General features: G+C 42.9%; 1 protein-coding gene across 1 annotated transcript in view; it reads right to left on the bottom strand.

The window, feature by feature from the left end:
* Window positions 1-12,139, bottom strand: part of PGM5 (phosphoglucomutase 5) — a 70,278-nt gene extending 58,139 nt beyond the window's left edge. Inside the window, exons 1-3 of the mRNA XM_040090805.1 lie at window positions 11,855-12,139; window positions 4,518-4,680; window positions 1,833-1,979 (exon numbers count right to left, since the gene is read on the bottom strand). Coding sequence (XP_039946739.1) covers window positions 1,833-1,979; window positions 4,518-4,680; window positions 11,855-12,115 — 571 coding nt within the window. The 5' untranslated portion in view covers window positions 12,116-12,139. The remainder of the gene's footprint in view (window positions 1-1,832; window positions 1,980-4,517; window positions 4,681-11,854) is intronic.
* Window positions 12,140-17,285: the final 5,146 nt, after the last annotated feature.

Here is a 17,285-nt window from a genome sequence, read left to right as displayed (position 1 = left end):
GAGGCCTGATGCACTTAAAAGTCTGCAACCCAGATTTCTGAAGTGCAAAACAAACATAACACTTACCTATAAACTGCCCAGTTGCACACAGCATTGGACACAAGCAAAAGAAGTTGAAAACCATGGTGCAATTAGAAAACTATGACCTCATTGCTAGCACAGAAAGATGGGACATGAGTTACATGACTGGAGCACTGCAGTTGAGGGCTACGAGCTTTTCAGAAGAGACAGTCTGGGTCTTTTCAGACAGACAGGAGGGGTAGGGGTGTTGTGCTCAATGTCAAGGAAAGGTCAGGCTGGGAAGAACTGCCTCTGATAAACAGCCATGAATAGACTGAGACCTTGTGGGTGAAAAATCAAAATCAAGAGTAGATCAACATAGGACTCTCTGTGGTTGGGGATCTACTAGAGGCCACCTGAAGTAGGAAGTCTCTTGATGACCTTTAATTACAAAAAAACCCCAAACTCTACCTCTATTGGCAACCTTAAACTGGACTGCAATCTCTCCTCCAGGTTTCCTGGGACTGCGGCTAGCTGTTAGAATAATTCCAGCAGCTGGATCTTCCAGATTTTTCAGATGATATATGACAGACCAATGTCATCTACCTAGCCTTCTTTAAGGTCTTTGACACTGTACCGCATGGCATCTTATCTTCGAATTGGACAGACATGGATCTGATGGATTATTCAATGAAAAAGGAGTTTGCTGGATGGACACAGCCAGAGTGTTGCGGTCAATGACTCTGTATCCAGGTGGAGTCCAGTAATGAAAGGGTTCCCTAAGGGCTTTGTCTTGGGACCAGTCAGTGCCCGTTACTATCTTCACCAATGACATCGACAGTGACATTGAGTGTTCCCTCAGCAGGTCTGCAGATGACACAAAGCTGAGCAGTGCAGATGAAACAATAGGAGGAAGGGATGCCATCCAGAGGGACCTGGACATGCTTGACAAGTGGATCTGTGAGAACCTCATGAGGTTCAACAAGTCTAAGCACAAAGTGCTGCACAGGTACAAACTAGGAGAAGAACTCTCTGAGAGCAGCCCCGTAGAGAAGGAATTGGTGGTCCTTGGGAATGAAAAGCTGGACATGACCCACAGACCAGAAAGCCAGTTGTGTCCTGGGCTGCATCCAAAACAGTGTGGCCAGCAGGGTGTGGGAGGGGATTCTGACGCTCTGCTCCATTCTGGTGAGACCCCAGTGCAGTGCTACATCAAGCTCCGGGGTTCTCAGCACCAGCAAGATATGGACCTGTTGGAGCAGGCCCAAGGTAACGCCACAAAGATGATCAGAGGGGTGGACAACCTCTGCTATGAGGACAGGCTGGGAGATCTGGGATCAAGCTGAAGAAGGCTTGGCAGAAACCTTATAGCTGCCTTCCAAAAACTAAAAGGGAGAATTTCAAAGAATTTCAAAACTGGCAAATAGGGTTATGCCAAGGGGGAAAGGTTTTAAACTGAAGGAGAAGAGATTTAGATTAGATTTTAGGAAAAAATTCTTTACTGTAAGGATGGTGAGGTACTGGAACAGGTTGCCCACAGACACTGTGGACGCCCCATCCCCAGAAGTGTCCAAAGCCAGGCTGGATGGAACCCTGGTCTAATGAAAGATCTACCTGTCCTTGACAGCAGGGCTGGAACAAGATGATCCTGAAGGTACTTTGCACCACAAACCATTCTATGATTCTATACTGCCTTGTATTTTGATAACTTTTAGTAAGGCACATTTAAGAACTGAAGTTCTGCGTCTTGTATAATTACCCGTTACAATTCACCTGTGATACTAATATTTAGACTCAATGGATTTAGCATGAGTAAAAGCACACACTGATACCTCGGAAAGGTTTGAATTTGTTCTCCAGATCAAATTCTTGTCTTCCTAGGCGTGATAAATCAACTCTGAGATCAGGACAAATTGCATATTCCTCCAAGGTTTTGCTGATTTGATAGATTTTTTCTGAAACCATGTCTGGAGCAGGTCCTATAACAGAAAATAATGTGGTGGGTTGTTTCTTTTAAATGAAGATTTCCCATTTTAAAAATGAGTGCTATAACAAACATTTTTTCTGAATATATTTAAGTTTCTATGGAATAAATAAAAACAAAGTACTGTGGTAAATAAGGTCTGTTCTTTCACAACAACACAGGTTTAAGACATTTTACAAAAAAATAAAACATGGAAATACACTGCATTACTCACAACATTTTGATTCATATAGACAATTTAAATCAATTATTATCCAGGGGCGGGAAAGATGAGGAAACCACAGTCATATAGGTTTGGGGTTACTGGTCAAAAAAACTTCCTTTTTTCACTCTGTATGGAATCTCAACATAGCTATTAAAGGATAGCCTGTTCTTCAGCAGGTTCTGGTGTTTCACTGGACTACCTGGAAATGCACACCTGTGAAGATCAGACAGCTTGGTGTTCCACATTATTTTATTAGGAAAAAATACCATTTTTAGAAATCTTACCAGTTTGACAGTGGTGCTGTATTGCAGTTTCCCTCCACTATCTGAGTGAAATTTATCTTTGTTGGAATTCAAAGTATCTGAACAGCTCAACAATTAGCAATTACGACCTGGATTGGTTACATCATTCAGAAACAGAAAACACACCTTACTTGTAATTTATTTTCATTGATATAGCCTAAAAAATGGCTTTATTTTCAAAGATTTACTGTCAACTAAATTCAAGTTGCAGGCTTGGTGCGAAAATCACTAGATGAACTATGCCATATGCAGTGCAAAGGCTGAGTCAGAGTTGCAGCTTAGTGTGAATTGCAGCAAGTCCTTTCTGGCTTTTCTGACTCTGCACAGCTTATATCAAAGCTACACTTCTACTCCAAACGTATTTCTTTTATTCCCTTTGTTGTGTTTTCTCTCCTCACCCAAAATGTCTAAGGCTTTTTCAGTGTGAACTTTCCATTCCTCTAGCAATGCTGCTGTATGCAGTGCATTGCCAGGTAAATTAGTGTCTTCCATCTCAGATGAAGTGTACCAGATGGTCCAAACCAACACAATAAAAACCAGCCACTTAACTCTTCATCTAACTTATACAATTACTTCTTACTCATCTAATGCAGACCCACCCAAAGGGTAAGGACCCCATTAGCTACAGATCTTCTTTGACAGATGGATTTATTGTCTACTGATACTTCCAGGCAGGGAGATCCAAGTCACTCTGCATTCTCTTCTACAGCTACAGAAACAAGCCACTTCTGCTTGATCTGGAACTGCAAAATTCTGCAAAACTGCAAAAAACTGACCAAGAATATAGAGCAACAACAACCTTCTCTAGGAGCTTCTTGCTGTGCCTAAACACCTTGCCTAACACTTAACCTACGTTTTCGCAGCTGGAACTTAAACCAACTACTTTTCATTATGGACTTGCTGATTAACAGAAATAATGAAACCCTGTGACCTGTGTTTAAGGAGTGCTTCATATATAAAGCTTAACAGCCTTTTTGAATTCCCTTTAAAAAGGCAAAGCACACTAGAAAGACTGCACCACCAACTGTTACCAATTTATCAAGCAGACTTTAGATGCACGTGGTGTTTTAAAGTTTATAGAGTGGCAATGCATCTAATGGTTTGGCTTTGGTATATGTGTGCTGTGACCCTGGTTTTCTTACTGGCTGACCTGCCACAGTCCCTTTAATCCCTCTGGGATTCAAGCCTATTCTGTTTATAAAGTCACACTCATTTAACCATGCACATTTTTCAATTACACAGGAGAGAAGGGAGAAAACACCCCCATCTCAAGTTCTTCAAAATGGGGAAGGAAACATTTTATAAGCACTTTCACTTCATTTTTTTCAGATGGAAAGCACTCTGCATGTGTGAGGCACACAAGGTGTCAGCAACCATCACATAACATTATATGTAACATTATAACATTATATATAATATAATATACACACAGCTCTATAATGTAAAACATAGAGAATCTATAACGTAACTATATGTGTTATTTGTCAATTTTGGAAAACAAGACTTTAGCTTTATACAAAAATTCCCTTATTCAAAGATGGAATTGCAGTGGTAAAATGGTACAACTCTCTACCTGGATAAGACCAGTTACTTCCTGGGTAAACAGAAGAGGTGCTTTCTTTCACACAAGACAATGAGTTTTACATGCTTTAAAGTAAATTCCAAGACAAGCAACAAAGAAATATGAGAAAAACAGAGTTCCCGCACAGGCATCTTCATAAAAGGATCAGAATTGATACAGGGATCTGGATGGCTACATAAAAGACTGTAAAAACCTAATGGCAAGTCTGTTGTTTATAGAAATTTTACAGCTAACCCAAAGGCTTCAATTTAATGAACATTTAATGCTTATTTTTCAGACCCACGTACATAAATACATTTATATTATTCAAAGGAAAAGAGATGCCTATGTTCTTCACAGTTTTAACTGAGCAAATCAAATACACAGATAGCTAGTTATCCTCATAAGCCATTTCCAGCATACCAAGATGCAGTGTAGTAGCATCTTTTTTTAAAAAAAACGTACCTCCATTGGCAACTTCAAACTTGACTCCAAATTCTCCTCCAGGTCCCCCAGGACTGTGGCTAGCTGTCAGAATAATTCCACCAGCGGCTTTGATCTTTCGGATGATACATGAAACAGCAGGAGTGGATAAGATACCGTTCTGTCCAATAACCAGTCTGCCGATCTACATGGAAAAAACAAGCCAAAGTACTCTGAACAGTACTAATGTTTTGAAAATTAGTATACAAACAGGTATACAGTATACCACAGACATATATGTACAGGAGTCCTCCTGTTTTGAGGAGGCTGAAATCTGATTTAGTCTCTTTGTGTTGTCTCCTCCCTCGACCCAACCCCTAAGACACCTACCCTGCAATACCCTATAAAACTCACGACCCTGACCCTGCCTTCTCTCTTCATCTTCACCCCCTCCCCGGCCCGGGGGAGGGAGGAATAAATAGATTCTTGAGCTTAACAGAAAAAGACTTGTCTCATCTGTTTCCCTGCCAGTAGCCATAACCTCCCTGGACATGATGATTACTGTTGCCACGTGACGCTATACAGGATAGAAGCGGTGAAGTCTTGGCATGTAACATACTGAAAAACGGAGAAATATACATACATGAGCTGGCTGCATGCTAACGTGGAGCACTGACAAAAAACACAGTAACCTGGCGCATTTAATCCCAGTGGCCTGGATATGACAGTAAAGCAAGAGAACAGCAATGATAAGGATTTGCAAAGCACCCAAGTATAACACTAGGCTATCATCCTGCTACCAAAACGTGCCAGGTACCACCACCAATCAGCAAATCCTCTCAGATATTGGTATAGTTTGGGGCTGACTCCATGGATGCATTTGCAGGGCTGGAGTTTCAACATAAAGAGAACAGAAAGAGAATTGCCTTTCATAGAGCAGCCCTTCAGTGCAATCACAACTATCAATCCACATTAGGCCCTGTAGTCTCTTGAAGTTACACTTCTAGTGCCAAGACAGCCTTGGATGTCCTGCCCCATAGAAAGCGCTGCTCCTCCTCCAGCTATCCGTGACTCCTTGGCTATTCCAAACCAGCAGGGTGTGTTTCCCAGGGCACAGCTGAGCAGGGGAAGTTCCCACCATTCTTAAAATAAAAAAAAAAAAAACCTTTCAGGCGGTGTTATTAAACACTGACTCAATGCGCTTGGTATTACGTGCGGCTCCAGTGCAAGGTTCCAATTTCAAAACCATGCCTTCGTCCCCTACGCACATAGTACAGTTTCAGCTTAACATAAATAATCTAGGAGCCAACAAGAAATGTATTTACAAAGAAATACAGGAGAGTTCAAATTTCTGGGCAGTGCAAAAGGAAAATGCAAAAAGCCAAGGGGAGAAGGGGAGGTTAAGTGTTACAGATGAGAACTGAGGCAGCTGCATATGGAGCTCAATAGGATATTGTCAAAGTCTGGAATTTCTTAATAACATCAGTATTACTAAAAAAAAAAAATCAAGTAAACCATCATCACCACCACCACTTCTGAACAGTAGTTTGGGAAGGGGCAGGGGCAGTTATGGGAGGCAGAGGGAAAGGCAGAACACTGAATCCCTCTCCCTTCCCATCAGAAAACAGACTGGGAGTTGAACTTCAGGTTTCATTCTCTAGTTTGAAGGAGATTTGATAGCTCCACAGTCTGTGTGGCAAAGCAACAGCACAGGAGGTGTCACTACCTGCCTCCTGTCCAGAAAGAGCTGTTCCTTCTTCTGGGCACTCACAAGAGGACCTTAATCGTTACTTAGAAGTGTGGGTCCAAATAATTTCAGAAGAGCAAAGGATTAGGAGATAGTTAACCTGGTTTTGTGAACTATTTTAATCTTAAAAATTAAGATGACGAAGAAATTATTAACTTCTGCCAGAAGTTATTTTTTAATAAACTATGTCTAGCCATTTCTCTTTCACTAAGAATAACAGGATCTGCTTTTGAATTTTAAAAAATGTGCAGAAAAAGTGCAGAAAAAAGTGCAGAAAAAGCACTGTTCTAGCTGACATTTCTACCTCAAGCTCTGATGAAAGAATGATTGTTTATCTACCTGCTTCTCTTTTCAGAGTTTTTGCAGATAATTCTGAAGCCCGTGGAATGTTGCCAGAAAACAGGAGAGCAAATAAATTAAGAAATACACAAAACAAAAAAAAAAATCATGGAAAGAAAGATATGATTAAAAACCCCTTGAAATTGTTTTGAATATTGTCCCTCCCTTTTTTTAAACTATGAAGCATGTAGAAAGCTAGAACAATGACTCAGTCTTCCAAATACAGCTGTCAGAAATGGCTGCCAGCTCTTAAAACAGTATTGTGTATGTGTAAACAAAACTAATATGACAGCAGTAACATTTTACAAAATGTTTGAAAACAACCACTCTGAATCTATCTGGAGGTGTTCAAGTATAAATGTACTTACACTTGCATGCAGGCTTATCACAAGCATGCTTTTGGTACTTCTCAATCTAAAGCAGTGAGTTTAAAGTCTGTGTCTCCATGCAGAACACTGTATTTTTAGAAGTTAGTAGAATACTTAAATTATTCAAAATGCACAAATTCCTAGGACTATCTCTTCACCATATTTCATTTCTTCCCATTCAGCAGACATTGCACAAACCAGTTTTCCCATTTTTCTGGATGCCAAATTGTGATCGCGACACACAAAGCAACCACACGGAGACGAGAGATTTGCAGGGCAGAGTTGTTCCTCAGAGAGAGCCCAAGGCTGAACCAAGGCTGAGAGCCCCTCTGCCTGTTTATTTCTTACTTTTTATACATTTGTGGGTCTGGCTGTGGATTGGCTTCTGGAGTTATCACCTCGCAGCCGAATGGCCAGACCAACTGTCAGTTACAGTTGTTTTCAGGTTAGAAATATGCAAACAAAGGACAGAGAATGAAAAACAAAGGATTTGTTCATGTTACATGTGTGAGAAAAAAGGGAAAATTGCTCCTAATATTGTACAGATGCTAAAGAGACTTACTCCATCTTATGAACAATCAGAAGCCTTTAAAAAACTCAGAAAAACCAGGGTGACACCAAATATTAATATAAATATGAGTAATTTGATTGGCCTAAAGCACTTGTCATGATGCTGCTATTTCTACACTATTTTGAAAAGTTATTTATTATGCTAATTTCTGTACTATAGAAATATTGCAATATATAGTATTTTAAAATAAGGGTCTTACAAATCAAATTACATAAATGACACATTGCTATTTTATTTGCAGGGACTACTATAAAGTTTCACCTTATATTAAGGTTATCAATGCTTCTACAAAAACCCCTGAGGACAGTGCAGACCTTGGAGGTGTAAATGTGCTATCCATCTTCCTTTGCTTTTTTTCATTTTGGTGGCAGGAATGCACACAGCCATCTTCTCTTGGTTCTGAATCCCTTCATTTTGAACCAAATGCTAAACTAGCATTTATTTATTTCCTTAATTAATTTGATTTATATCTGTTTTTTACACATTTCTCACAATCTCTGCTAAACCAGTAACCAAACTGTACCCACAATACTGACTCACAATTAAAATTCCAGTATTATCCTTCTGAAAATCTTTCACAATTTCATAGCGTGGAAAGATTATCTCTGGAATTCAAAAACTTGTGTGGCTACAAGATCACAGGCATGTAGCATCTATTCTAATACTGTGTCCCTACGCCACATTCTATTTTGTCACTCTACTTGTAGTAACAACAGCAGAAACAAAGATCCTCAGCAAACAGTTACAGCTGAAAGAATAAAAGTACCCTAATAAGTACTTTACAAGAACACTTTTATGCAATATTACTGCTTGCAGCTGTGCCTTTTCAGACGATTCAGCTGATTACCATGGTGTCAATGCTTTTTTTAATTATTTTTTCCCAGTAATGTCTCATATGCCTCAGTCAATTATACTTGAAAGACCATGAAGCAAGCAGATTACACCCTGAACAACTTGGGACTGTGCCTTCCTGTATTTTATCCTGTATTGTATCCTAAAGACGATTCAACACCACGCTCAGTGCAGAAGCAAATAAATATCACACAGACCCAGGGAGGGGGGGAAGATTTGCATGGAAGACCGTGGGAAATAAAACCAAGATGGTATTACACAGGAGACAGCCAGAAAACTCAACTCTCTGCCATCTCAAACTTCAACAGCATTACTAGCAATACCCTGCAGTCTCTCCAGCACGTTGTCAGGACTGTCCATACACAGTGTAAGGTCACTGCCTCCTGATCTGCCACTGAGACGCACAATTAACAGCTTCTCATTTAAACATACCCTAAATTTTCCATCAAAAATGAGACACTCCATCCAGTTGGTGAGTCTAATGGAATATTTGCATCTAATTCATGCAGGAATTGTATCTCAACTGCTGGAGCCTTCTGCCTCAGTTCTTCCAGACACTAAGGCTGACAGACACAACTACTGGCATGACACAGGTGAAAAGGGAAACAGACCCTCAAATACTCTCCTCCTACCACTCCACTTTGCCAAACTGCTTGTTGCAACCCAGAACGGTACAGGATCTCTGTCTGGCCTTCCTCATGCTCCCCCGCCTTCCCATGAAACGCAGTCCCTTACCCAAACGGGTTTGCCACCATCCCAGCTGCGTCCCCCACTGCAGGGTGACCCTGGTTAGCCACCCTCGGCTCTGAGCAGGAGTTGTGGAGCATGTGCTGCTCGCAGCTGCAGAGCATGGGCCAGGCTGCAGCTGCTGCCACCACGGGAAGGCAGCGCAGGCTGTAGCTGTGGTGCATGTACCTGCAGCCCTGCACTGCAGGGCAGGAGCCAGCAGCACCGAGGATGAGTAGAAGGCAGGCCAAGCATTGGCAGCTGACGGAGCAGGGGACCTCATCTCATTCCTTGTACTGGAGCCTATGCCAGCCGTGCTAGGCTGTTAGCACAGGGGGAATGTGGGATGAGTCACCAAGTTAGAACAAGAGGAACCTAGCAACTCTAAAGGGCAATCCATTTACAGATGATAATAGAAAATCACTTTTATTTCTGTACTCAGCCAGCACAACCAGCCATGACTCTCAGTATGTGTCTTCCAGGAAGGAGACTAAAGTTCAGTTTATCAGCACTGCTGGCACCCAGGGCAGCTGAACATTTTCAGTGCACCTTTCAAGCCTTCCCCACGTTCCATCTGATCCAGCCTACTCCCGTTCGCTTCTTTCCCTGTGATACCAGCTACATGCTTTCTCATTATGTTAACCTCATCCAAAGAGACAGATCTTTGTTCTCGTGAGTCTTCTCTTCCTCTCCCCGTATTTATATAGCACAGCACTAAACAATGCTATCAAGGAGATTCAGGTATTTTCCCAGCAGGTGCATTTTAACAGCCAAAACATAAAACATACAAATAGTCCTAACCAAGTAAATATGAAACTTACACATTTACACTGTGCATGAGAGAGAGGTGAGGGTGAGCAGGGTGAAGATGCTGGAGAGGGAACAGAGCTTTAGAACGTGGAAATGAGAAGTCCTTTCAATAGCTCCCTACCAGCAGGATTGCTGAATTGCTGAATTTCTGTGTCATTAGCAATCACAGATGAATTCAGGTATTTATGAGAACTGCAAGCAGAAAAGTTTGGGGATTGGCTTCAGAAAGCAATAGGGAGAAACTGTGTTTCTAAGAAACTTGCAGTAACTTAAGAAAGGGAAAAGCATTATTACAGCAAGGTGTCAGAATCATCTCCAACTGGAAATCTCCTGAGGTCAGAAAGATACTCCAGCAAGATGGGGAATGTGACAGAAGCAGCAGGAAGGAGGCAGGCTGACAGGAAAAACTAGTCAACATAACTTGGCTGAGAAGCCCCTGCCCCTCCAAACACTAAATTTTTTCAGCACCTCAGTTCTTGTGGTCACTCTGCATCCTAACCCATTCTTGCAGCTCCTAACAGCATGCAAGGACCTCAGCATCTGCAGGGCAGCTCTTGCTGCTGGGCTCCTGCTTTAGCTGTTGCTGCACTTTATCCCACCTGGTCAACAGGTAAGATTTCACCAGTGAAACTATCTCCACTGAGCTACAAGGGCTACAGGGCTAGGGAGCAGCACTCCTCCGCGTCCTGCCACACCTCCCTTGCAACTCCCCACACGCCAGCCCACTTCCTCTGCCCTTCTCACTCCCTGCCACTGCAGATAGAACCACTGTCCCCACTTTGACCAGTGTTCCCACAGAGACTTCCCACACCCTGGGCCACATAAACGCTGGCCTCTACCAAGTCCTTATAGGAACAGTGATTTTGCACTAGGTAGACAGTATTTAACACAGCCTCTGAAATCTCAGGCATGGCTTGGCATCCGCTTGATATTACTGGAATGCTGAGAACATGCTTCAGAAGTAAATGTAAAATACTCATTACTCGTACAAGAGCGGTTGGTCTTGTACGTGACAACAAATCAGCAGGGAAAATTCGAACATGTATGGAACTCCATTTCAAAGCTGAAAGATCTTTTGAAAGGACTGTCTTTAAAGTACTGAGCTTTTGGGAAAACAAACAAACAAACAAATAAACAAACAAACAAACAAACCCTACCACCCTCCCCAATAAAATTATATCACTCCTTTTTCCCAATCTAGAGGATCAGTCTAAGCATCATAACAAGAGATAGCAGCTTCAACTCTACTTTGAAGTAGGAACTTCAAGCCTGCATTATCTGGTGTTTCCAACTTTCTGTACATAAACATCCACACATGATTACACATGTGTCTGACATAAGTTCTCTTCCTGAGTTCTCTCCTACTTTCAAAACTGCACAAGAAAAAGTTTTATCCCATCTGACCAGATGTTTCTGCCACCGCTGTCTTCTGCATTTTAAAAAATTTGTTAGTAAGTGACTTATAGAAAATAACCATTATTTTCCCTAAGGTGTGGGTAAAAAAGCTGAACTCCTCTTCCTTCACCAGTACCATTTCCCTTGAATTATTTTTAAAATAACCTGAGCAGGGGATGCTTGTCCGACACCTTTGCTTCCCGCGTACTTATTTTTAACTCTGCTACATTTTCGCACACGTTTCAGCTCCCATGCCTCCCTCCTCCTAAAATAAGGCGTCAAGCAGCACGGCACGGCCGGCAGCGCCCAGGAGCTGCCACCCGTGTCACACACCCCGATGGAGGCACCGCCTCGCCGCTGCCCAGGGCACGCACCAACGGGGCAGGCTCGGGCACCTGAGGCGCACAGAGCCGAAATTCAGCTCCTCCGGGCTTCACCTGCGTCCTGGGCGCCGTCCGGGCGATGACATTGTAAGGTTCCGCGCCAGGGAGCCCCCGGCGCGGGTGCCGCCGCCAGGGCCGGGGCGCGGCGGCCGCCGAGGGGCGGCGGGAAGCGTGAGGGCACGGCTTACCCCGTTGGCCGCGGCCATCTGAACGACGATCTCGATGGCCGTCTTGCTGAAGTACCTGCCGTCGCTGCCCACCACCATGGTGCAGCCCTGCCGGTCGCGCAGGTCGACGGAGGAGAGGAGGCTCTGCACGAAGTTGGGCAGGTAGTTGCGCTGGCTCTCGAAGAGCGCCGTGGGCCGCCTCAGGCCCCCTCCGCCCGTCGGGCGCTGATCCTCGTAGGGCGCCGTCTGCACGGTGAGCACGGGGATGGGGCTGCGCTCCATGGCCCGGCTCCGGCTCCGCAGGGCAGCGGCGGCCCCGGCGCAGACTGCCGAGCCGGCGGTGGGGAGCCCAGAGGCGTTCCCCGGGCGGGGCCGCGCCGGCTCGGCCCCCGGCGGCCCCCGGCCTGCGCCCGGCGTCGCGGGGGAGCCGGGGCGGGAGCGGGGTGCGCGCCGCCCCTTCCCCGCCCGCCCCGCCGGGGGCCCCGCCGGCGCCTCGCCGCCTCGCCGCCCTCAGCGTGCGGCGGCCCCGGCCAAAAATAACCCTGGAAAGCGAAGCCGAGAGTCGCGGGCTCCTGCCAGGGATGTAACTGGAGGCAGCGAGGAGCGGGCGAGCCAGCGCTGCACACTTGCTCCGGGAGATCACGGTCTGTCAGCGCCGGGCCCCCGCCCCGCCGGGAGCCGGGGACCCCGGGCACGGCGGCAGCGCCCTCCGGCCGAGGGCAGACCCCACACGGAGCGGAGAATCCCGGCTGGGGCGAGGCCGGGCAGTGGCACTGTCCCGGGCAAGGAAACAGGGGAGCTGGCAATTAAAGAATGGGAAAAAAAAAAAAAGAAAAAAGAAAAAAAAAAATTTTTTTTCCCTTATTGTATTGCTCAAAAGCAAGGGTTTTTTTGTATAGTAAGTAAACTTAAAGAGGGGCTTGTTTGCTGAGCGTGCTGGTTTCTTTCCAGGCTCTGTAAGGCCAACCGTGAAGGTGTGTCTTTCCCTATGATAAACTAAGGCATTTCATACAGGTGTACGGTAAAGCTTACTTCATTGACGTGGATTCATTCTGCTTAAATGCGGAGATGGTGGCACTAGCGACTGCGAAGATGCCTAACATTTCCGAGTATAAAGGCTGTGTTTATAGATGCCTGTGTCTGTCAAACATCAGCTGAAATTTTCCATCCGAATGGTCTTTTCACGCTGGGCCCACACAGCGTTTTTTTGCCAGGACAACTCTCTTGGTAGGAGAGTTGGGAAAAATAGTCATGTTACCTCCATGTCATTCTTGTGCTTAGGGAATCCCTGGTGTAGACCTGCATCTGAGCAGGCAAAAATAGTTTCATAAGGCATTTTTCTTGTTTCTGGAATGGAGTCTGCTCACACACCGCTCAGAAAAGTGCAGTGGAATGCTGTGGTTCAACAAAGCAGCGTGTTAGCTGCAGTGATAGGAGGTGGCCAGGCAAACATGGGGTAAAATGTTTTTGTCTTCTGCAGAGGCCAAGAGTTCATTCAGTAGCTCATTCATTAGTTCATTCAGTAGTTCGTTAAGAGTCACCTGCTGAATGGTAGCCAGAGGAACTCAGTCATGGTTTTGAGCCCGATTTCTGCAGGCTTTTTGGTGGTTCATAGCAGATAGAGTGCGACAGTTTAAGATACCGTTTTATACACATGCATTTCTTCGGCAGGGATGGCTGCCATCACAGTGAAGCGCTCTTCATATCACGGTAGGCAAGGCCCAACAGTTTGGTTTAACGAAGATAACCCATTTAAGCAGAAACAAGGATTATAGCTCTGTTGGCAGAACACCTTTACGGTGGGCCGTGTACTGCAGCAGAGGGCCAGAGCACATACATGAAAACAGTAATCTCATCTCTTTTGTTAGACCTCCTAGCCTAATGCCATGTGTCATGATTGTGGCTTCCTATACTGATTCAGAATGCATTTTAATCCACAAAAGGGAAAAATGTGTCCTGTGGAAACACCAGTTCCCATATCCCTAATACAAACAAAGCACAATTTAAATGAGGTAGCTGTATCTTAAATAATTTTGGGCACTGCCATCAGCGAAAACATGACATTGCATTAGCAAGAGCTGAAATAAAATCAGATAACTGCTACCTACCAGAGCAAGTACCCAACAGGAAAACAGCAAAAAGGATGGAAAATGTTAGAAAGAACAGATAAGATCCAAAGTAAGAAGAAATTTGATAGTCTTTGAAATAAAGAATTCACGGCATTTTTCATATGGATAGAGGAAATGTGTTGAGCATTTGGAAGAAAGTATATCAATCTGAATCAATTTTTAAAACTCTGCAAATACTGACATTCTCAGAATGTGTATTTTAAGAGAGACAATCAATGATATTTTTCCAGAATTGCTTGTCTCCACCCATGTAATTTATGTACGGTAATGAAAAAGTGTGTTTTACGGTCTTTTCAAGCATTGCCTTGACAAAGGCACTACCAGAAGTGTAATGGGTTATACTGAGCACTGTAAATGTTTTAGTTCAAACTCAAGCTCTGCTTCAGGTAAGTCTGTCCAAAAGTTTATGTAACACCTCTTTCCCTATGGTTCTTACAATACTTAACAAAATTGTGTCATAAAATCATTCTATTTCAGGGGGACCTCAGGTTTTGTTTAAAAAAAAAATAGAATACCAGCCTTCACAGGAGCAGTGCAAAGGACGGAGGAAGTTAATGCAGACAGCATGAATATTTTGGTACAAAAGCTGAAGAAAAGGATCAATTTTTAAAACTTTTTTTAGTTCTGTTCTTCAGTTTTCCAGTACCCAGATTAGCATTATGTTGATACGTTTATCCATAGGTAAGTGTTTCAATTTCTGTTTTGTAGCAACACAAGTCCCATAGGCAGTCCTGTTCTTGGCAGATACCATTGAGAAGTGGAGGTCTCTGTAAATGGCCAATACTGATTACTGCTGTGTATCTTCAACAAATGAATAATTATCAATTTGGGATGATATTAAAAGCCTGGAATGTCTTCTTGGGAAACAACAGCTAAATATATTCTTAGTGTTACCAAACTGTGTTGTGAGTTTTTTAAAGGTTGTTAAAATAAAAACCATCTTAATGGAGTGACAGGATACTTGTTGAATTTGTTATGTTTCCAACTAAAACAATTAGCTTTCTGAATGCCAATTTTAGAAACTTGGTTTGACATATTCAATCCGGTTCAGGAACATTTTCACCCCCTGCTTGGGTTCTTATTTGATTCTTAAGCTTTCTAATTCCTGAGCGTTAAAATGTTTACCGTAACTCGTTTGTCTTGTGACAACACGGCAGTTTTAAATATTTTAAGAGCTATATTTTTGTATTTGCCCATCTTTTTTTTACCAGCATGGTACTGGTCTCTTTGTCCCTTTAGGTCCAGTTTTTTCATGCACTGAGCTAGGAATGGGATTGTTACCTGTGTGGACTTGAAAGAAAGAAGTCTGTCCCATTGCAGCACAAGTCCTTTAGAAACACACAATTACACAATAATTCAGTTGACCTGGTGACCTGAAGTGTCCACTCTGCAAGATGGCAGAAAATTCTAATGGCTTTTCTTGAAGGTAGATTATGGAAGCCCAGCCCAGTTCTGATTTGATGCCAACATGCCATGGACATGACACTTCCTGTCTGTTAAGGAAAAATATTTTGTATCTGCTTGCAAATGTTGCAGGGGAATTGAACCAGTGCCATTAACGAAGCAAATTTTGCCTTTAAGCTCACAATTCATCACTAGTATAATACCTGAGTTTTAGACAGAAACGTGTTTTTACAGTTGTTTCGTGCAATATGTGTTCCAGATAGAAATGTGGACACTCAAAATTAATTCAGCCATTCCCCACGGTGCTGTGCGTTGAAGTTCAAATTCTCATCCTGCCACTGATCTGGATACTCCAGTTCCCCTTACAGTGCAGTTATCGTATGAAGAACGGCATGCACTTACTGTTAGTTGTTAACCTGAGCTACTGAAACAAAAAGTTCTAAAAACAAAATGTCAATTTATTTAAACAATTCCAAAAATTGCAATTGAATTAATGTATTGTTTTGCTAATAAGAACAAAACCACTCTTAAACCCCAGTGCTTCCAAATGAAGCTTTTTCTACTTTTTTTTCTTAAACTTGCAATGATTTTGTTTCAAAATGTAAATTACTTAGGAGTTAAAAGAAATGAAAAGAGAAAACAAAATTGAAAAATTGGTGGATATTTGGACTAATTTTATCTGTCTTTCAGTTCACAAATTCAAGTTTTTCCATGCAAGCATTTCTATTATGTTTGAAAAGGCAGAGAAAATGTATTTTAAATTCTTATAGGAAAGTTGGTTCCCTTGTTGCAGAGTTTTATTGAGAAGTAGTATTTATGATCTCCTGGATACCCATCAAGTTCTCAGGAAATCTTACTTAATCTCCAGAAAGGCTATATTTCACTACAACTGCGAGTCTGTAGTTACTGTAAAACAGGGTGATTGTCTCAAGGAACATTTTCACACAAACTTACATGCAAATTTATTTATAAAGCCCAAACAGGAAAAAATCCCCTGAAAACATATTTCTAGTAATTGATTTACTGCTATGCCAACAACTCATGATGTTGTGTGAGTCAGGTGTGGTTTATAAAATTGCCTGTTTCTATCCCTCTAATCTGGAGAAACAGGAAGGAAGAAAAAGATTGAGAAAAGGAACCAGGACAATCATCAGTCATTAACCTAACAGAGAAAGCAACTCTTACAAAAGGAGCATCCTCCAAAATGTCCAAAGAGTGCAGAAAGTTTATTCAAAAAGTTTTGCCCACTCTCAAGTGAGTGATACTCTCTTTCTAACTGCAAATAGGTTATTTAATCTTACTTTATATGAAATCAAGTGTGCAGTCACTATGATATTGCTAGACTGTGTGGCAGAGACAGATACACTCTGTTTAACAAGCTGTTTGTACTGCCAAGTCAGCACCATGTTGTCAAGGCCTGATTTAGCAGCAACTTATTTCATATACACTTTGGGGGCCCTACGCTTCCATTTATGGCTATTTACCAATTATGTCACCAGTTAGGAGCGGAAAATTTATCTGTATGACTGTCATTCCGGCACATGATGTGCAAAGAATAAAACACAACTTCCAAACTGTTCCTACTGCTGCAGACCTGCAGATTCCCAGTCTGATTTTCACAGGCGCAAGAAATAGCTACTGCAACTCCATCCAGTGAGAGTGACATACGACAAGGGCCCCCAGGCTGCAATGCTCAGATGACATCATGTTCTACAATGTTCTACATCTTACAGATACTGAATGGCCTCTTTCACATCATCACCCACTTGTGCTCTCTGGGCTCCTGGCAAGCAAATTACTTCAGGGTCTGAAGTCCCCTCCTTACAAGCAAGCATGTTCTCTGCTTATCTCCATCCTTCTCAGTGGTGGAATTACTGAGTAAAATGAAAACCTCAGCTGAGGCACAATGGTTTGATGCT

The sequence above is a fragment of the Hirundo rustica genome, chromosome Z (assembly GCF_015227805.2).
Source record: "Hirundo rustica isolate bHirRus1 chromosome Z, bHirRus1.pri.v3, whole genome shotgun sequence".
Classification (NCBI taxonomy): Eukaryota; Metazoa; Chordata; class Aves; order Passeriformes; family Hirundinidae; genus Hirundo; species Hirundo rustica.
This window is presented reverse-complemented; position numbering and strand designations above follow the sequence as displayed.